Source organism: Passer domesticus, chromosome 4 (assembly GCF_036417665.1).
Source record: "Passer domesticus isolate bPasDom1 chromosome 4, bPasDom1.hap1, whole genome shotgun sequence".
NCBI classification, from domain to species: Eukaryota; Metazoa; Chordata; class Aves; order Passeriformes; family Passeridae; genus Passer; species Passer domesticus.
Window position 1 is genome coordinate 52022995 of NC_087477.1, and position 21498 is coordinate 52044492.

At 45.0% G+C, this 21498-nt stretch overlaps 1 protein-coding gene and 1 long non-coding RNA gene across 3 annotated transcripts in view; one reads left to right on the top strand and one right to left on the bottom strand.

The window, feature by feature from the left end:
- Positions 1–524: 524 nt before the first annotated feature.
- LOC135299199 (uncharacterized) lies at positions 525–6912 on the bottom strand. Of its 2 annotated transcripts, none has more exons than XR_010361241.1 (4): positions 6866–6912; positions 3212–3417; positions 2130–2305; positions 525–619 (listed from the first exon to the last, which is right to left on the bottom strand). It is a non-coding gene; the product is annotated as an uncharacterized LOC135299199 (long non-coding RNA). The 2 variants fall into 2 exon arrangements; XR_010361240.1 differs by lacking the exon at positions 525–619 and adding an exon at positions 760–870.
- Positions 6913–15118: 8206 nt separating this feature from the next.
- The window catches only part of STOX2 (storkhead box 2), a 142371-nt gene continuing 135991 nt past the window's right edge, over positions 15119–21498 (top strand). The window contains exon 1 of the mRNA XM_064417833.1: positions 15119–15484. Within this exon, the coding sequence (XP_064273903.1) occupies positions 15136–15484 (349 nt within the window). The 5' untranslated portion in view covers positions 15119–15135. The remainder of the gene's footprint in view (positions 15485–21498) is intronic.

The following is a 21498-nucleotide window of genomic DNA, read 5'->3' on the forward strand; positions in this document are numbered from 1 at the left end:
ACTATATTTTGATAAGCACTATTCACACTTCAATGTATACTACATAAATGTAGTCTATTTTAATTTGAGCTAATTAAGTATCCAAAAAAAAGAAGATACATATAGACAAGTTTAAAAATAGCTTTCAGGGAAAAAAGATTGAGATGAACATGTTCAAACTGCTACTGAGCTGGAGACCCAGCCCTAGACTGTAGTTTCCTCCCCTTTTATGCTACTTGGTGCATGAGAGGGGGAGAACTTCTCCCATCTCAGTGCTTGGGAGGGGAAGAACATTTCCCATCCTTTCTGATCTGGCCTAGAGCAAAGTCTGGAATGGAGAAAGTACTGTGTTCCTTCTTCATTGCTTCCAACCACTAAACTCTAGTTATAGGAAGTTAAGGAAAAGTGAAGGTTTCAAGGGAAGATTAGATTCGCTTTTAGGGTCTTACATGAAGTATTCTCATATTGTTGATTTATAGAGGAGTTTACGGTTCTACCAACTTCCCTTTTGGATGTCCTAATGAACAAGTTTATTTTTATGCTTTCTCTGTCTTTACCTGGGAGATTGGAAGCCTATTCTTACCCTTGGGGGTAAGAATACTTCTGCTAGGACACTCCTTCAGGTTTGAGGTTACTGTGTCTAAAGTAGGAAGAAGAAAAAAAAATCTCAAAGGCACCTCCTTCCTTAAACCTCCTCTGCTGCTTCATTTTCCAACAAGCTCCTGCTCCATTGTGCAGGGGAAGAAGTTAAGCTAAAGGAGAGCAACATGGGTATCTTACATTGAAGTTCCTTCCCAATCCTCCTCCAGGGATGGTTTTGGCAAGCGACTTCTAGGGCTAAGAGGAGCAGTCTCTGCTGTATTCCAAGGGTTAGGCATGCTGCCTGGTTAACTGAAGTGGAGGAGAGGGAGCTGTGTGGGAGTTGTTACTGTGTTTAGCTCTCTCAGATTCAGGATGCCCATGCAGGGTGCTTTGCACCTCTCAGCTTTCAGTGCATCAGATGTGCCCTGACAGACACTTGGCTTAGTGGGCTACTGAGGCAACTCCTGCTCACCAAGTGGCTTTGTCCCATTGCCCTGCCACACTGGGTTGTAAAATAGTTCATTATAACACTTCTTACCTCACCAGGAATATGGTTGTTGAGTAGCTGTAAAGTGAGTTGTGTTGTCAATAAAAAAAAATGTATATCCCAATTAATCATTGTGCTTAAAGAAAGTTCAGAAAATAAGTTTATATAATGTGTAAAATAATTTCAGAGAGTAGTTTCTTTAGAGCTCTCTCCAGGGATTGTTCTGGGTACTGTAGTCTGATAGAACTAGATAAGGGGAAAAGTAATTTCGTCTGCTTTGAGGTTTCCACTGGAGTAAACCCTAGAGACAGAGAAACCTAGTAGAAGTGTAAAATGTCACCTAGAACCTGTTTAATCCTGCTAAATTTAAGGGCTAGCATGTAGCTGAGCTACATGTGTCTGCTTTCAAAAATCAACTGAGCTGACTTCAGACAACATAGAGACTCATCTAGACTTATTGCAAGCTGGTCAAAACTTACCCCAGCTGTTCTCTACTTTTGGATGTCAGCAATCTTCTCTACTGGCAAGAATGTCATCCATGCAGAATGTGACTCTCTGCCTTTCCCCTTGCTGCCCAAGAGGGCTCAACAGGAGTGAGCTCACTGCTTTTCAATAAAATTGTTTGAAGGTCCCCTTCACACTCAGGCAGTGGCATTCCTGCCAATGCCAATAGCTGCTGGCTTCCAGAGGGCACTGGGGCCTTCTGTTTGATGTCCATATGTTATTGTATTTCTTGACATATTTTTTTCTCAAAAAGTTCTGTAAATTTCCTCTACAATGAACTCTGATTTCTGCATTTAGTAAGGGAACTAACAGGTCTCTGCCTTTCCAGGGCCCCAGAACTCAACCCCTTGGCTGTCACATATGCCTTAGCTTTCTGCTTGGTCAGGGCAAAGTACTCCTGGGAAAACCCTTACTTTGTTTCTACAGCAGATTGTGCTGGAACCTCCAGTGAGGTTGTGCCTGTGTATTTCCATGATTAAAACCTTCTGTGAGATAGCTGCTTCAGCCTAGGAGTAAATACTGCTTGGCATTTTCCTACGTGGGACCATGCCTGTGTACCCTTCTGCTGCAGACATACCTGGGCATGGTCAGGGCTCAGGGAAGTTTCCAATCTTCATACAGCTCAGAGACTTGTCTTTGTTTATCCCACAGAGTGTGGTGGAGGCTGTGACTGTGCAGTGCAGCAGGATGAGGTATGGGGACAGCAGCCTTTGTGGAGCTCAGTTTTAATTTGGGGTAGGTAAGGAATAAATGCTGCAAATAATAGGAATGAATGAGATTTTAGGAAACTAGAACTCTACATGTCTTGGTGTTCTTCTGCCAAAGAGATGGCAAGTGTTGAAGAAGTAAACCCAGGAATTTATGTATTTGAATAAAAGTTTAAAATACCCAAAGATTTATTCACGGCAATGTTAATTCCCTCTCCTGAACAAAATATAAACATTTTATTTATTTTCAAGAAAATTATGTCAAATTTTCCATGGCAGATCTCTGTAAAATTTGCTGAGGAACACGTTACTATGCAAAGGCAATCAAGTTTGTATGGCCATTCTTGTAGGATGTGTTGTAGCAATGCAAAACTATGTTAACTATCATGTTGGTTACCATTGCTGAATTTGCCAGTGGGATGGGAAGATCTGAGACTCAGAAATTTACCCCTGGAAAGTAAATTAAAACTTGTAGGTGCCTTTTTAGTCAAAATTTTATGCCTTCTTTTAGAAGTTGCTAAGAAGTATCTGATTCCATTGGCATGTTCAAAGCTGACCTTAAGGCTGAAGTTTTAGTTAATCTTTCTAGAAGTCTAACTCTTCCTCCTCCAACAGTATTTTTCCTTTAGAACATGCACATACTTTCCCCACAAAAATAATTTTGCATACAGAGTTTAACTTTTCTGTACTCTTTAGCAATTACTGTGGGGTTTTCAATACTTTAGAGTAAGTAAGGGTAAATCTTGAACTTGTAATTTTTTTCCTTGATTTTTTTTGCTAACCAGTATTTAAACTACTCATTTCCCAAACTATTTTAGTAAGTAATTAGCTGAAATATGTTTAATCCAGTTGATTCTCATTATGTAGCTTTCATATATGCATACATGTATATGTGCTCATACCCATGTATGCCAGTGAAATAAAAAAATTCCAGTAAAACAACAATGAATACCTAAATGAGGATAAAATCCCTTATATTTCAGTTCCCTGTCCCACACAGAAGACATTCCAATAGCCTGCAGCTTGGGATGAACTTAGCCTGATTTTTCTTACGATGCCACCATAAAAATCTTCTTGGCACCTGTTTTCATGAGCAGCAGAGGTGGGTTGGCTGTCTTGCACCCTCAGCCAGGGGCATTCCAAGTGCCTGCTCCAGCCCTAAAGGAAACAAAACCATGGACCTGCTTTACAGCAGCCAGTACTTTGTCCCTCCAGGGTCACCAGCTGTAAGCCTGACATAAGCACATAGGTATACATACAGATCTGTAGATATATACATCCTCTGTTTTGTAACTGACATCAAAGAGTCCCACCTCAGCATCTCCTGGAAGCTTGGTACTGGGATGTATGTACTCAGTAATGGATTGCTTTCTCAAAATAGTCTACAAGTGACTGTGCAAACACTTGTAATGATAAATATCAAAACATGTGTTATAATTACAGAGGGAAGGAAAATAGAAATGTACTCAAAGATATCAGAATGCTCCCTACTTGGTTTTCCATACAATGGTTTCTCTGTGCACCAACATTAGGAAGTTATAAAGCAAAATAAATTTATTTTAGTCCAGTTTTCAAGCATCAGCCTCTTTCTAACAGGAAAAATGCTAATTCTTCCCTACCTACTGCAAAATCACCTTATAAGATGTTTATAAGATATTTACCTGGCTAGGAGGTTGCAGAGAGGTCAGACAAAAGTTATCTTTAGTAAAATCTCCCTCTCTCTTAGGGTCGCTGCTCTTCCACTGAAGACTTTCATGTGGCTAACAACAGTTGCTTGCATTAATTTATGACCTCAAAGATACTCATCACTTAGAGTGGATTTGGACTTGAGAAACTTTTAGTTCAAGTATTCTTATAGCCCAGGAACAAAGGGATGCTGATAAGAATGATTAATGAATCCAGTGAAGGAGTTTTTAGGTAGTGAAAAAGGAATGCTCTTTTCCCCTCAGCCATGTACTACTGTGTACACCAGCTAATTTTAACAGAAATGTTTTTTCTAATTCCTGGTTATTCCTGGAATTTCATTGCTAGAGGAAAACCAGCATTAGTTACATGCATGATCAGTTATGAGCTCTCCATGATGAGCAGAGGGCATAGTGCTTTCTGAAGGGAAATAGAGATGTACAGCTATGATTAAGCTTTGTGTTTGTTACTGTAATGCAAATCATTGTGGTGAACTTTGGCTTGTGATTGCTGTCCTATTTCTAGGTAAATTAATTTTATGTTTTATTACTTTATCCATGTGAGGAGATCTACAAATGCAGGCTGTTTGAACTCTGCTGCATGACTTTACTGGAAGTAACCTGCCCTCTTAGGCTGTAAAACCAATGACTATCTCCTGAAAACCACAATCAGGATCTCTTGGAGTTTCCTCTACCCCCATCCACAAAAGCTTGAAGGAAGATTGGTTTGATTGAAAGATTAATGCAGGGAAAAACTGAATGCTGGGGTCTTTAATGGTTAAACAGCATGAAATAAAAACCCAACAGGCCATGGAAAGAGGACTAGGCAAGGAATCCTGAGAAACTGTAGACCAGGAGTAGTCATGACCCCCGACTGTGAAGTACTCTTGCCTGCTTTGGAGCCTGAAGAAGCCTCAAGAAGAGGGCTGATCCAGCCATCCTCTCTTTACCCTGGCCTGGATGCCACATCCCTCCTCCCCTCCTTACCCTTTGGTGATGGAGAAGAGGAAGTTAATGAATGGAAGCCAAACTCCTAGGACTTATACCTAAACCAGCACTGATGGAGCAGTGGGTCTGCCAGGACATTTTCAAATGAACTTCTTCCATCCTTGGTTTTCAGTGCCTGCCGGGCGTCCCGATGATGTTCTGCTGTCAGCTGTACCCTTTTGTGCTTTCAGGTTTCCCCCAAGGCTACCCACAGCCAAGGATGAAGGGCAAGACACAGTGCTCTCTGCCTGAGCCCCACAGATGGCCACAGACTTCATGCACATTGCTCTGCATGTCAAAAAGGTCAAGTTTGAAAACAAAAGCTGCTGAGGCTCAGATTAGCAGCAAACCCAACTGTTCCTGCTCCCCTTTGTACAGCACCATTCAGTGGCACCTGCTGAAGCAGGATTGCCACAGCCACCAGCCAGTCAGAGCAGGGTTACCTCCAGCTCTGCTTTCCACAGGAGTCTCCAGGTACACTGCCTCAAGTGTTTTGTACAATGAGTTAGTGTGAGCTAAAAAGGAAGCAAGGAAACCCCAAGATTTCCTCTCTCCTTCCTCCCTTCCATTGCCTGGGTTTGTGTGATCCTCCTGGAAGCCATCCAGCCTTTGAAAGCAGCAGTAGGTTGGCCTCAAAAGGGGTCAAAAAGTCAAGTATGGGTTGACCACAGCTGGTTGCTGCAGCATCTCTGAATGTGCCCTTTCAGTGTGTGGAAGCAGCTAGTACAAAAGGTGGCTGTTGGGGTCTGTAACTTGTAGCTTTTCCTATGGCAAAGAGAAGGAAAAGCCTAAGGAGTTTTTTGCTAAATTTAAGGCATACCCTGGCAAAGCTTTTCCCATAAGACCCATGATAAAAACTACTTATTCCCACCTCTTCCTTGCAAAGAGATGATCTGATTCTTGGCTACCAACCTGTAACTCTCTTCTGCACAAATATGAAGCAGTAATGTGTCCATTTTTATACAAGCAGGGAACTTCATTTCAAAATTCATTTATAGGCATCATCTTTATTACATTAGCAGAAAATAGCATTTTCTCTTGGGTCTGACATTTACCAATGGAGTGGACTCAGATTTAGTTGCTGAAATGTGCATTGCCAAAGAAATAACCCAGGAGAGTTTACGTGGTATCTCTTATGGCCCCACTATTGAGCTCTTGGGCTTTTGGTGAACTTTCCTTTCTAAACACAACCTTCTTATCCTGGTGGGACTGAGATCTCTCCCCAGACCCACAGCACTGCTGCAGTGATTGAGGTCAGCCCCTGCTCTCTTCTTCCACAGTGGATCTCAGCTGCATTCTGGGAGTGGCAGGGAAATGCATGGTGGTATTGCACAGAGGTCTCTAGGCAAAGCATGAAAATGGAGGGAGGGGAGAAGAAAGACATTGCCCACCACCCCTGGGATGTTTAAAACAGTAAGCTGATAATGGCTAATAGAAGAACAAAAGCTAAACTTTCTGGTTTAGCCTGGTGTTTGGTCCATGGATAATCTTCAAAGAGGAGCTACAAAATTTAAAAGGAATTAAGCTCTGGGAAATGTTAAACCTGGCACATCTGATTTACAAAGTGGTTTGTTGTTTGTTTTTTTTTTTTCTGGATGCTGCTGTGTTTTCATTTTTTGTTGGAGTGCCAAAGGCAATTCTCTGTCAAATGTAGACTCTTGACCTTCTAGTCAGGATGACAAGAAAGTCATCCCAGGGTGTGTCCACACCTGTCAGACAATATTAGGCACAAAATAGAGCTGTCTGTCTTCTTTAGCTAAAATGGTTTCACAAATAGTTCATAAATGCCTGTCTTCACAGAGAAGTGCCTGTACTATCTTGGTGCACTCAATATTGAGATTGATGACAACTGGGGTCATTGGTTAAACTGTCTAATCTTGGCAAGCCAAGGCAAAGAGAAGAAGCAGGAGAGTAGCACAGTGACTGCTTGAAATTACCTGCAAGAGAGATCAGTCCTGAGAGCAGGCAGGGCTAGTGAGGAAACTGGCAGGTCTTTGCTGTGACTCACCCATTATGAGATCCTGCTGCATGGAGACACTGCCTCACAGACATGGCTGTACTTGAGGATCAACACTTGGGACACTGGGCAGGTTTACCCCGGCTCCCATAAAATAAAAGCAGAGCTTGCAACTGTAATTACAGCCATTACAGAAGGCCTAATACAAGGGAGCAATGTTCAGGAGATGGGAGCCAAATTGCTGTTTATGCAAAAGGCTTAGCTGTAATGAAGGGCTATTAAACCAGGAATAAATTCTCTTACATCCACCCCACCACCCCTTTCACCAATTCCTTGTTGCCGAAGGGGACCTGAAGGTGAGCATCTAGCCCATCAGCATTCACATTTGTCCCTCTGCTCTGAGTGAAATGAAAATGACGGAGGAGTGAAGAAGCTAGCTGATGGCTGACACTGTAACCTGAATGTGTGCCAGTTCTTGGCACTCACCCGACGGGCACAAAACCAGTGCTGGAAGATCTGTGGCAGGTCCCGTTGGAGAAGGGATCTGTTACCTCCCTCCCTGTGCATGTGAGCAGTTGCTGGGCTATTCCACCACCCTTCATCAGTTAAAAGAGAAAAAGGGAATGTTTCTCAGCTCAATGTAACAGGTATTGGTCTGTTTTTAAAAGTAATAGTTGTTTATTGTAGGCAGCAAGGTGTCTGTTACTCTCATATTTGTAAACCAAGCATGGCTTTGACTGGACTAGTTCATCAACAGCAAGCAGCTTAATGCCTGAAGTGAAAAGAGAATTGAGGTTGTTGAATAGAGCAAACTGAATAAGAAATTCCTGTAAAGGAAAAAGAGGAGGAAAAAAAAAACCAAGACACGATTTATTTCTCAGGGATACTTTGTCCCTTCCCAGAGGGATTGGTATCAAGTGAGAAAACACCAAAAATTGAATTGGTATCCTGGTCAAGAAAAGGCATAGATGAGTTAAAAGCACACTGCTGGGTTGGTAGTGGCTGGAGAAGCAGCAAGAAGAGCAGAGCATCAAAACCCAAGGTGTGCATGTTATCCAACATTCTTTGCTGCCTCCAGCCTTTTCTTCCCTTCAAAGACTGTGATAGGGGTTGGTTCTGCTTCCCACAGGCATTTTCCTATGCCTGATTGTAGAAATCCTCTTCCTGCAAAGCTCTGTGGGTGGGTAAGACAAGTCCTCGGTTTAGAGAGGCCCAGAGGGAGGCTGTAAGGCTGGGTCACATTTTCTGAACGTGGTCACCATTGGTGGATCAGTACACAGAAAGTGGGAAGATGTCACAGGCTGGGCACAGAGAACAAGCCCATCCTTCAGCCTGCGCTTCCCATCAGGAAGAGCAAGAATGTTGTGGCACAGGTAGAGCCTCCTTGTATCTTGATATATTGTATCCCTGTGCTGTGTGTCAGTATGGGTGTCTGCCCGTCTGTCTGAAGAGCAGGGTAAAGTCTCAGGGAGCTTTTACTTGAAACCAGCAACACCAGTTGCTTTCCCTTTGCCCAGACAGAAAGGAGAAGCTGCCATTCAAAAATTGGCAAGATAAATGACCATAGGGCTTTCCCACCCTGTGATCTGGGAAAGGTACCCATGTTTGTGCCACCATGGGATTCTCAGAGAAGCCAACAAGCACCAACTTGTCCTTCGAGCTCCCCCCATGCCAGTGGGCACCAGTGAAAGTCCCTCACCTCTTCCTGAGGGATGGACTGCATGGTTCCCAACAATGCAGTTCTTTATAGCTGCAGTTTGAGTTAGAGATGTGGTATTCTAACCCTTTCCGAGCTCACATCAGAGCTGTTCAGCTCAGACCAATGCCTTCTTGTCACCCACAGCTCTGCCACCAGGGCAGAGCAAAGGCTGCTTACAAAGCCATGCCCAGCTCTGGTTCTCTCACCCTGTGTGCTGATCAGCCTGCCTGCAGGGTGCCTTGTGGTGCAGAATCCTGTTTTAAATTTCTTTTTTACTCCAGGTGAGCATTGTAATAGCAACCCCTGATTAAATTCTTCTGGGAGGTGGAAGAGTTCATTTAATTGTTCACTTAGAAGTGGTCAGCTCTGCCTACCTTGCTTTCTTGCTTATGCACAAAATATATTTTCCAAATGAAAGTGTGGAGTCACAGGTCATCATTCTCTCATTTTGGCCCACAGTCTCATGGGCTTTCTACAGGAAAACTGAGCCAGTATGTACTGGAGCTCTTGGCTGTGCATGTTACATTAACAAGGATTTCCCTTTATCTCACTTTGCCTATGTATGCCATTTACATTTGCATACTCTCAGGTATCTCACTGGAATTTTGTTCTGCAGTTTTGCACTACCTCTAGCACCTACAGGACTTGCCTTGTACTACATGGGAAGGGACTGTAGGAGGAAAGCATTCTATTCAAAGCAGAGAAATTTCAGATTAAAATGCCAAGACTGGGGAAGAACTTCTGATCTCCTTGGTCTGACTTTGGTGTCATTAATTTGGTAACACGAGATCTGCCAGGGATCAACCACATGCCTTTGCTAGGCTGGCTCAGGCCACAGGCTGTAAAAGGAAATATGAAAAATGGTGGAGAAATAGATTTTATTGCTCTTTCTTCCAAAGCACTCATGAAAATTAATGGCCATTTCATTCACAAGCTCTTTCTATTACTGGTAGGGGAATCATAAAAACAAACCCTAGATCTTTTTGCATGTCAGTGCCTGAGCTGCCTCAGTGTTTCAGTAATTCTTCCAAGGCAACATGACAAGCACATGTTTTTGAAGGCAAACTGGTGTGCCATTTCCATAATTGAAATTCTGTTTCCTCCAAGTATTGAGTCCTTCATGGCTTCAGTAGAGTACAATTGCAAAGTTTGAAATAAATTCTGTCTTGGTCTTACATCACCTAAGCCCCCACCTTAGTGTCTGACTAATCTGGTCAAAAGCAGTTATCAATACTGTAGCAGGTAAGAGACAAATATAGGTTGGAGGACATATTAAAAACATCTCTAGAAAAAAAAATTTAGAAAGTCAAGATATAAACACACCCTTCTCTTGCCTCTATTATTTTAGAGTCAAGAATTTCCTGTGCAGAAAATCTATTCTGGCCCCTTTAACCCACGCTGCTCTTGTCAGCTGCACGCCTTTTTTTTTTTTTTTTTTTTCTTCAAAAACATCTGCAAGTCTTGTTTCCCTCTTTGCAAATTCATACATAAATAAAATTAAAGGGCTTTCCAATCCAGGTATTTTAGTGCTGTATTATTTACATGTCTAAACATAGGCACCTGAGTTTCAATGTGAGAAACCTGTACTCTGTATTGTGAGTAAAGTGTGAATTTGTTTTCAGTGTCTGCTGGGAAGTGATTTTCCTCCTAGTAAGTTGTAACTTCCCCAGTATGTGTAGGCTATTGTTAAGCAGACAATAGATAATAGCCTACCTACCAGCTCACCTGTGCAAGCAGCACTCACCTAGCTGCAAAGGTTTAACACTGTTGCCAAAGATTTTCCTGAAGAAGAAGATAGACACGCCTGCCCATAACCTGGAATCTCCTCTCCTCCCTTGGGTCGCATCCTGCCCCCAGGATCCTTCTTGATGCCAGCGTGTCTGAGTCAGGTAAAAGCACAGAGCTTAAAAATTATGCAGTCAGCTATTTCCTGCTCTGTTTATTAGCTGGGTGTTTAGTTTGGACCCAGCTCATCACTCTTCACCAGGAAACTCCCACTGACTTCACTGGGAATACTGAGCAAGGATTCCTGATCAGGGCTTTCTGATGGAGGATGGCAGGACAGGACTGAGCACAGAAGTACTCGGCCCCTAACAGAGCAGAGACAGTGAAACAGCCATTCCTGATCTTTAATAGCCAGGGACTCAAGGGACTTCACAAATGTGAGAAGTATTATTATCCCTCTATTGCATAAACTGGTTACCAAAACAAAAGGGTGAAGCTAAACATGGTATTGTTTTAGAAATTCTTGGTGGCAAATAAGTGTCATCAAGTGATGACAGGTGAATGCAGAGCTACAGTTACCTAAAAAGGATGCCACATTTCTGGGAAGAGTTTTAAGGAGAAACTACTAGTATGCCCCTTCCACTTGCCCCTTTCCTTAGGGGCAAGTCCCCACCACTGTTCATGACCTGCTGTTTTAGAGCTTTCACTCTTTTAAGAATTCTCCTGTTTTTTCTCACAGTATGACGAGAAGAGCAGCATCCAGCCCATGTGTTACCAGCAGACCTGCTGCTGGCCCTTCTCCTGCACAGCAAAGCCAGACCCAGTTCACATTGACTCCATATCCAGGAAAGTCTAGCCAGGCTCACATAAGTTTCAAATGGCACAGAAGAAGGGCATGACACTTTGCAAAATTTATTATTGACATCTGCATGCTCTGGTCTCATTAGGGCTGCAGTCAATGCCATTTCTGACAACAGCATTGCACTGAGCTGTGCGACTGCACCACCAGTGCGAGTCTCAAGCTTCAGCCAGCCTTCCACATGGAATAGGTGTGTTCAAAAAAATATCCTGTCAGAAATATCTTAAAAGACCATCCTGTAGCTGGCAGTTTTGTGCCAAACATGCTTCAACCACCTGAAGACCCACACAATGCCAAGAGAAGCTTCTTCCCAGGAGTGAGACAACTGGGCTGGGAAGTATCCAGGACTGTCTTGACAGATGGTAACACTGGATGGACAGTGGGAGGGAAGGTAGCATTTCTACCTGTATAAAATGACTAGAGAGATTTAAAATATATTTTTCTGATAGGAAATAGTCTTTCAAAACCTCTCCTGGAAGGCACTTGCTGATGTACTGCCCGAGTACTGCATCTGAAGTAGATCACTTGATGACATACTGCATAGGATGTGAAATTCTGTAACTTGCCATGTTATATACAATTCAGGGATGCACAATAACTATGTATTCCACCTCAGCCTGGCTTTTCCATTCTGTGGCCTTGGATGAATTCTCGGGGAATACCTTTTTCCCAGGAAGTTTTTAATGAGGCAGTGTTTGCAGCAGAGAGACATGCCACCCCTGAGCTATGGTCAGTACAGCCAGCCAGAGAACACAGCTCTGTCAGGTTTGTTTGGCTTTCTGCTCTCACCCAGAACAGACAACACCATTTGCTGCAGAGCTCCTGCACCCCTGATGCATTTCAAAGAGACACGTCTAAATATTCAGGGTTTTTGTCCTGCTAGCAACGTAAACTTCTGCCTTTTCAAACACTTCAGAGGCACTTAGGAGCTCCACTTCACCTGCTTTCATAATTTGGCCATAAGAAGATTGTAGGCTGTCTTCTCTCTTATATTTCTACTGGGAAATACCAGACGGGCTTTAGTCTGGCTATAGATGTTGATATCTTGGAACAAGCCCCTTGAAGTGAGTGAATAAAAAGGGAAAAGATGCTATTCAACACCAAACTCACAAGCAAAAAATGTAAACAAACAAAAATAAATGAAACACCCCAAGTTCTGAGGATAAAAAAGTTTGGAGATAAGGAGATGGGAGGAAAAGGGAAGTAATGAATGATGGACTGTTTATTCAGTGACATTGTTGTCCACAGCCTATCCCTTGGCCCTGGGCATTTCTTAACCAGGCCCTCAAGATCTTGCCTAGGCAATCCTGGCACTGGCTTCTGCAGGGACAGCACCTAACCCCTAGCACACACTGTATTTTGGTTTGTGCCACAGCTTCATCCCACAAGTGTTGGACAAATTGCTGCATGCCCTCTTTCACTGCCTTGTCATCGCACTCGTGTGTGACACTACATGTGTGCAAACAGCAGAGAGGGGCAGCATGCTGAAAAGGAGAGGAAGGGTGGAGGGGAGGGAGGGAAGGAGGGAGGGCGGAGGGAGGTCCAGCCTGTGAGCACAGAGGCCTGAAGTGGCGTGAGGGAAAAGGTGTTGAAAGCGGGGTGGGAGAGGACTAGCAGGCTGGGAACTAGCCTTTACAGGAGGTGACAGCCCACAAACACTAGTGCAAGGAGGAGGAAAATGATTGTGTGGCATGTTTCACCACACCAATTGCTTCAGAAGTCAGTGTTGAAGGGAAAAGGAGCTCAGCTAATGGAGAGAACTGCACTGATGCCATGGCCAAAGGCTGATGGGGACCCGAAAATGAGCACGCGTTTATGTCAGAGGCAGCAGAGGGATCACAGATTTGGCTAGCACTTGGATTTGGGGGCTGTAGGCAAAGTGTGGGGCTCCACATCTAAGCATTCAGGATGTATCTGGTGCAAAAGCCTAAAAACAGTTAAAGAGCTTAATTTTCCTCCTTTGTTCTGCAGGTAGGAATAAAAATGAAAACTCATCCAAGCCCTGAAGTTACCTGGTGACTCTGCTCAGCAGTTGAGATGTCAATATGATGTGCTCCACATAAAAGCTACACAAAGGTGAGCCCTGCCCAGAGAACTGAAATGCAAGTATGATGGGCAAGATAAAAGGCTGATATAATGCAGAGGAGGAAGGCACAAGGTAAGAATAACACGACTGTGACAAGATCATGACAGTAGTTTCAACACACTGAGACTAGGTCTTTCAACAGACAACCAGTGGTTCAGTTGAACTTTGGGAAACATTTTGGAAGACAATGAGGGTGCCGGGGGTCCTCTTGCAAAGCTTAATAAAAGATGTCCTTTGAAATCCTGACTGCACCAACATTAAAACATTAAAACTGTTCCTGGCTGTGGTGAGGGGCCTCTTGAGGTATTGCTGTGCTGGAGACTTGGGAAGGGATAGAGATGGAGACTTGCAAACTGAGTATTAATACTCTCTGCTCCTGGCTCAAAATGACTCACGGTGTTTCTGGATAATTTATTTATCCTCTGATTTCCCCTTTTGAAATGTGGGTTTCGTATAACTTCTTTCCTTGTAAAACTCTGGGATACTGGTAAATTTGACCTTCCACAGTACAGTGACAGCACTGAATGAAACCCTGAGAAGGAATTGCATGAAGCCAGCTGGCAAGTGGCAGAGGATTTGAATGAGATTACAACCAAATGGGTAGCAGTTTAAGGGGACCAAATATGTCAAGGGATGTTGATGTGAGTGAACTCAGAAGCAACAGGTTAAACATTTTCGTTTGTGCACAGCATGGAGTGCTGTGGCTGTAGCAGCTCTCATACTGCTGCCTGCTCCCTCCTCTCACCCACCTCTCTTCTGCCTCCACTCTTGCCCCAGCTTCTCTGCAGTAGATTTCTTCTTTGTGTTATTTGTTTTTCTGGTGCATTCTCATGCTTCACTGCCCATGGCCCAAGTGCCACAGTGCCCTGGGGCAAGGTGAGAGTTGCTGCTGAGGCCACCCACAGTTCACACACCACCAAGGAGTCCAGCAGCTACAGACCGTTCAGAAACTCAAGAATCTTTTCAGAATTGAGACTCAGTTTTGCTGTGGGTTTGAGGGCTCCTGTAGAAGATAATGTGAAATTCCTAAATCTGCCCTCTCAGAAGCATGACCAGCACCTTGCTGCTGGCAGCTGCAGCTCAGCAGCCACCACTGCCTTGATGCACAGCCCAGCTGCCAGCCTGGCACCGCCAGCAAGGAGCCCTCCAGCTCTGCTGCGCCTCGCTCAGTGTTGCTGAGCTCTCCCTCGAGCCTCACAGGCAGCTGGTGATCCAGAACACAGAGGATGCAAAATATTAGATTTCTGGGGAAAAGCTACAGAAGCTGGGAATGAACCTTACACTTACTCCATATTCAGCACCACTAAGACACAAAGTGAGTCAGGACTACTCCGAATGAAGAGAGAGGCGTTTGGACACGGCAGGGTCAGTGCTGCTCACTGTGTACGTTACTTACAGATGTGTAGACACTGGAAGAAATAAATCCATAAGGTATTATAAGACTTGCTGGAATAATCTGGCTGGGGAATGTTTCACTTGTGGAAGGGAAGGGTGAGGGTGTCCCGAAGGTGGGGAGCGGAGGGGATGGTGCCGGCAAGCCTAAACTACCGGCCGGGACAGTGACCGGGCTCGTTCCCTTTCTACAGACGGTGCTCCCGTGCTGGGACAGGGAAGCGTGAGGCGGGGAGCGGTGCGTTCCAGGGCGTGCGGACGTCCCGGCCGGGAGACAGGGCCGCCAGCCGCTGCGGGACCGACAGCGGCGGGAGCGGGTCCCGCCTCGCCCGCGGCAGCGGCCGGGGGTGTGCCGGGGGCGGAGCGGGCCGGGCCGGGCCGTGCCGTGCCGGGCGGGGCGGAGCGCGGACAGCCGGCCGCGGCAGGCAGCGCGGCCGCGGAGCTATGCCCGAGTGTGTGCCCGTGCCCGGCGGCGGGCGGTGAGCGGCCATGCCGCGCAGGGTGGAGAAGTGCCTGCAGATCGCCCCGCACTCCCTGGCCATCGTCCTGGACGCCGGGGCCGGGGGGCGGCCGGGGGCCGACGGTGCCGGCGGTGCCGGGGCGGAGCTGGGCCGCCACCGCATCGGCTACGAGATCTTCGCGGACTTCAAGCGGGAGAACATGCAGCACTTCTGGGACCGGCGGGCCACGGCGGCGGTGGCCGAGACCTTCTTCCTGGGCTGGATCGACGAGCAGGTGCTGCTGGTGCAGGGCAAGGAGGAGCACCTGGAGGTGCTGCGGCAGGGCTGGGCGCGCCGCTCCCTCAAGCCCCCCAGCGGCTTCCACATCAAGTGCCTGGGTAGGTGCCGCCGGGCCCGGCCCGCCCGCTGCCCCGGGACACCGCCGCCGGCGCCCGGCGGGGCCAGGGAGCGGGCGAGGAGAGGGGGCCCTGCCCGCCGCGGGGTTGTTCCTCCGAGAGTGGGTGTGCGGAGCGGGTGAGCCGGGGTGGGAGCGGCGGCATTGCCGGGATGCGGCTGAGCGCTGTTCTCCGGGAGCGCTGCCGGCCACGGCCGTGCGGTGAGAGGCGCGTTCCCTTCAGCGGGCGAGGGTAAAAACCTAAACTGGGAGAGTTGGAATATACCCCCTGCAGGATGAAATGCCTGCTGGCCTCCTACGGGCCGGCTCCGCCCGCAGCGTGCTCCCGGGGCTGCTTGGCTCGGGAGTCAAAAGTTTTGTTTGATATTTCCAGGTGTGCTGAAACAATTTACTTTATATTCGGCTCTACGTGCTATATCAAACTTGTATCCCAGCGATGCTGTGAAGGTGTCTTTCCCAGCGAGAAGCAGGAGTAGGGGATGAGTAACGTGTTTTTTTACCGTGCAAGGCAGGTGGCTTTTGAGGGTATGAACGACAAGTCTGATATGAAGTGGTGGGCTGAAGTTTCAAGTTTCAGTGCCATTCCCTAAGGGAATCCCATCAGTGAGCAGTGGCCTAGGACAAAGCACACCTCATCCTGAATTTTCTCTGGGAAACGAAAAAATCCTAGCATGGGGAGCAAAAATGTTTCAGCGCTTATTTTGACATGAAAAAAAACCCCCAACAAACATGTGCAAGAAAACAACCGAACCCCTCCACCGTCACCCCCAAACCCTAAGACATAAAGCTCTGACTATATGGTGGGTATATTGGAGAGTTGTGAAGAACAACAGAGAAGAAGTTTTTCTTAAGATTTAGGGCAGCTCAACATTCATCACAGCTTGAAACATGCAGCTTCTCTTGTAGAGAGAAGGAAAATTGTAAGAATTTGGTTTATTGCTAGTTTAATTACTTGCCGTGGCTGCTGCCGTGATGGTGAGGCAAACTGTATTTTCCTTGTGTACAGTTTATATTATCTGTGTCCTATGCAGCAGGCACCATGAGCAGGTTGCAAAGCTAGACATGCTCTCTCTGTGCTGGGAGTTTCAGACCCTTAAAACGGGATGCTTCCATGCATTTCTTTAAAAAACCAGCTGAGTAAGGTTCCTGAAAAGAATGGAACATAAATATTCGAGGTTTCCCAGTTTCCTGTTTTAATCTGGCTTTTGAATGTTTTTAGCTGCCTTTGTCCTTTTGAACAAGCAATGCTGACTCATGAATAATTTCTAGTTATTAGCAGTCTTGTCTCTTGCAGAGTTGTCAGACACTTGTCTGTCACTCACTATTTCCCCATCAGACTTACTTGAATATTACCATTTTTTTCTGTGTTGAGAGGGAAGGTCAAGACAAGCTGCCCTTTTAAAAATGAACTAATGGACCTTTTTTCCTCATAATAGCAAATTTTCCTTTGAACCTCGGATGACAAGACAGTGTTGCAGAGCAGGTGGTTAATTCTGTTCTGGTGATAGAAAAGACGGAGGATGAAGAGCTTTTGAATTTGCCCTGTCATCTGATGGAGTATCGGGGTCAGTGTTTGGTTTTTGGGGTGTTCCTGGACCTTGCTCACTGGGTGACATTCCTCAGCCTGCTGCCCAGGAGGGCTGTGGAAAGGTGCATTCTGACCTTGACTTTACTAAAGCCACCCGAGGAATGTAAACAGATCTTTGTGGCCTATCTTAAAATATGGAAACAGAACTTTTGCTAGAAGTTCACGTTAATAAGTAAGCTCACTGGTGTGCAAATAATATGCATTCCTTTTGGGGGTTATCTATGCTTCAAGTTTGCAAAAGACTGGAGCCGGAGTTTTTAATTTGGCTTTAAAAATAGCAAATGCCTCTCAGCATTCGATTGAAGGCTATGAAAGAAGAGCAGGGACCTGTTGGAGTCTTGCCGGTGTAGTGCCTTAGCTGGGCTAGATATGATGGAAGGAACTGATTGACTTTTTTTTCCACTGTTTTTTTTTCCACTCACAGACTGATAATTCAGGTCTTGTATCTAAGTAGATTCAACTTGCACTTACTATAAAGTTAAAGAATTGTCAAAATAATGGGTTTGGCCTGTGGGCATGAGCATCTGCTTAAATGCATGTAATTGTATTTTCAGCATAATTAGGTAGCTAATGTGTAAGTGGCTGTGACTTATTGAAGGACTCTCTCACACTTTATTATCTACTTTGTTTCATTAAAGCAGCAAACAATGCATAGAAAAAGTTCCAATGCTTTTCAGCTTTGAAAAATGTGGTTGGTACCTTAGGCTGATAGGAAAACCTGCCTGCTGGGAGTTGCAGAATAGTAATATTTTACTCCTGTTAATAAATAACTGGTAGGGTCAAGGGGGAAGCAGTGGCACAGTGTTTTTGATGAAGGTGACATTGTTGTTTTCTCTTGCTCTGGGTCCAGCTGGTAGTCCCCATGCTGTGGTGGGAGTAGGGATTGCCATGCCTGGGCAGTGGGGTGGGGTGCATTGGGGAACTGACCAGAGGGTCTTTCTCTGCACCCCAGGGCCACTGGAATACCTGGACTGTGCTGTGAATATGCTGTGATAAGTTGTTGGGTTGGTGCTTGTCTCATTTCTCAGCTGGCTGTCTCTGCAGACAGGTGGGGGCAGATTTCTGCCTCACCTGCCCCTGGAGTCCAGCTGGGATGGAGTGGCTGGATGACCAGCTGCCTGCCCCAGGCGGGGTGTGGGGGCAGCATCCCGACCTCCTGATGCTGTCTAGCATGGGACAAGGGACACAAGGGTCTCCTCAGCTCACAACCTCCATGCACAGGTAGTAGAGAGCCTTGAGCAATACTTCCCCTGTATTATGTTAGTGCTAACATGACCCAGAAATCACAACTGCAACTTTCAAACCTCTGCTGATGTTGCTGGTGTTTCTTTTTCATTGTGGTTCAGTGCCTTGGCTCTGGTGGGTTGTGGTGGCTGTGGAGATAATAACTGCAGGAAAATATAGCTGGTAAGGAAGAGGGAATGCTAAATCTCTAGTGTGGATAGCATGTTTTCTGCTGCTGGAATTGTAAAATGTAAACCAGGAGAGACTCACTGCTCAATAGTCTTCCCACCTTTAAGTCATCCTAGCTTGATAATGAAAAGTTCATGAAAGTATGCATGTAGTTAGCAGGGACTGGACAGTCCTATTGTGCTCAGTGCAGGTGTACCTGAGCCACGGAGTGAATAGATTAAAATCCTCGTGAGATTCCAGTCTCTGAAGATTTGAATTATAAAATTAGACCTGAGAATTAAGTACAGCAGGAGTATGAAGCACATGAGAAATTTGCTTATAGCACTGACATCTTAGGGCTGGAGGGTATGGCGGATGAAATGATTCATGTGTGACTTTTAAACTTACTCCTCTGGCAGTTTTCTTGAGCTAAATGGTTACGCCATAAAAGCTTGCTCAGTTACCAGTTTTGCAGTGATCAAAGTTATTCGGATATTAGGAAATTGTTGGGTGTATCAAGTTTTTTAAGTTGGCAGGTGAGAAACTTTGGGAAACATAAGTAGTCTTTGAATAAACAGAATCCCCAAACCAGCACTTACTTAATATGTTGATTTAGGGGGTCAAGGAAGCCTTATGCAAATCTATAGGTCCAGTGATGAAATTCATTGTCTTCGGAAGCTCTCTTGTAACTTTGCAAGCCTTCTGCAACTTAAGTCTTTAATGAGCATTAGTATTTTAATAAGATTTCTTTTTTTTGACACACCTTCTATTTGCACTCACAAATATTTGTCATCCTGAAACTGATTTTTTTTTAAACCTTTCAGCTCTTCTGTGCTAAGTGCAGTCAGTGTAGCAGGATGTTCCACCTCATTTTCATGTCTTCATTGCCTTTTGTGTTCCCAGATGAGACTTCCCGCTGCATCTCTTGCTCTTGATTTCTGTGTCACGGACAATGGGCATCTTTGACAGGTTTTCATATGCTTTGCAGAAGGGCCATGCCCTTCTGTAAAGATTGCTTGAAAGGAAGTGACCAAACTTTATAATAACCCTTTGGCCATGCCCAGAGCAATTTCTCCAATTAGAAGTTGATGTTTAGATGGAGTTTTTTAGAAATGTACAATAATTACATTGTTACAATTAATTACAAATGTGCAATAATTAAACTAACTAGCAGGAGTTATAATTCAGCAAAGTCGGCAGGGCCAGGCTGTTGTGCATTGTTCCTGCTTGGCCAAGCGTAGGGGGGAAACTTTTTTTGCCACGCTGGGAGTTGGAGCTAAGTGCTCCCATTCTTGTCTCTCCCTGCTACATCCTCTCATGCCACCAAAAAATTAAATTAACACCCCACCAGTTTAGGTTCGGTAATTTTTGCAATAAGTTTTGCAGTCATTAGTGGATGATTATGGTGAAGTGTAGACTGTTGGACATGAAATGTTATTCATCTATAGACATTTATAAATCATGAATTCATTTTTTCCCCTCCCAATTATCTCTTTCATATAATGAAAATGTCTTCTCAGTGAGGGAGCATTAGGTTTCATAGTAATAAAACCTCCAATGACTTTACCACACACACTCAGCTACACCTTTTGTATGCCTGACATGGGATTGTATTCCTACCATGGGAAATTCAGTGGATTTAAACTACAATTTTTTTTTCTCCTTCTTTACCACCCCTACCTAGAGCCAGTTAGAGATCCACTAAGCACTTTTTATATCTGTAAGGTGGTTATTGCAGCCTGAAAATAAAGGGTAAACGTAAGCTTATGGTCAGGCTGAAGTGCTTATGAATTTACTCCCAACTCTGAGTAAAGAACTTCACTGCTCACAAGTGTTGGGTTGGGCCTTTAATGTAATTTGTAAAAGCAGCTTTCAGAGGCTCGGGAGACAGAGACAAGAGCTAAATGAGTATGGACTGCATATAAAGTGCCTGATTTCTCAGTATGTGGTTTGTGCTTGTGTTGTGGGAATGAAGTCTTAGAGTCAGAATTGCTTTCTGCTCTTTAAAGAAAGCTGTGGATGGCCTGTGAGGCTAGTGCTAGTCATCAAAAATGTACCGTGAAAGTAAAAATAACACAAGGGAAGGAAAGATATGGCCTATTTAATTTCATTTTTTCACTCAAAGCAACTTCTCTTGAACAAGCAAAGTCAAATACACAGATCTGTGCTCTTCATTGTGCAACTCAAGGGAAGGGTTTATAAGGTTAATAGCCAGCTAGTACTGTCTCCCCACCTCCTTCCTCCCCACAAAGAGCACCATTGTATAGCAAAGCATCTTTTCCGGTGGCAGATAAGTCACCCAGCCTTGCAAGTTAAGTGCATGCTCTGTGTGAAAAGCAATGCTGTAAGGGAGCCGTGGTGGCCAGAGCAGCCCTTGGCCATGGGGCTTTGACAAAGCAAGAGATCTCTCACTCTCTCCATCTCTTTGTTTGTGCATGAGGGTCTGGTCTTAATTAAATGCTCCTCATTCCCTTCCTCAAGGGCCCTTGTCTTTGCCAGGGAGCAGCACAGTGGGTGTGCACTGAATGAAGCCCTTGTCAGGTGTTATTCCCAGCCCTTAAGTGGGCTCCTGGGCTGCCAGCATCATGTGCCACCAGACCAGTCAGTAAGTCACCTTTCCATCTGTCCCACTCTTCTTTTTTACATAGTCATTTTTGGATTTAAGAAAACTGAGGCGAATGAGGCGTCCAGGGGCCATGCAATGGATAACCATGGAGCTGCTAGTCACAGGCACCTCCATCCTGCCCACTCATTTTTACCATTTTGTGGCATGAAAACTCGGTTGTGTTTCCCCTTTTGTCCGTCGTTGGAATTTGCTAATAAGGATCATGTTGTTCAGTACTTTACTTATCAAACTAATGATTTTAGTTGACAAAGTACAGACCTTCTATGCATGTTGCCACAGTTTAAAATTTTGCTTTAAATGGGTTTTGGTTCATGGAATGGCTTGGGTTGGAAGGGACCTTAACAATAATCTCATTCCAACCCCTGTGCCGTGGCCAGGGAACCTTGCAGTA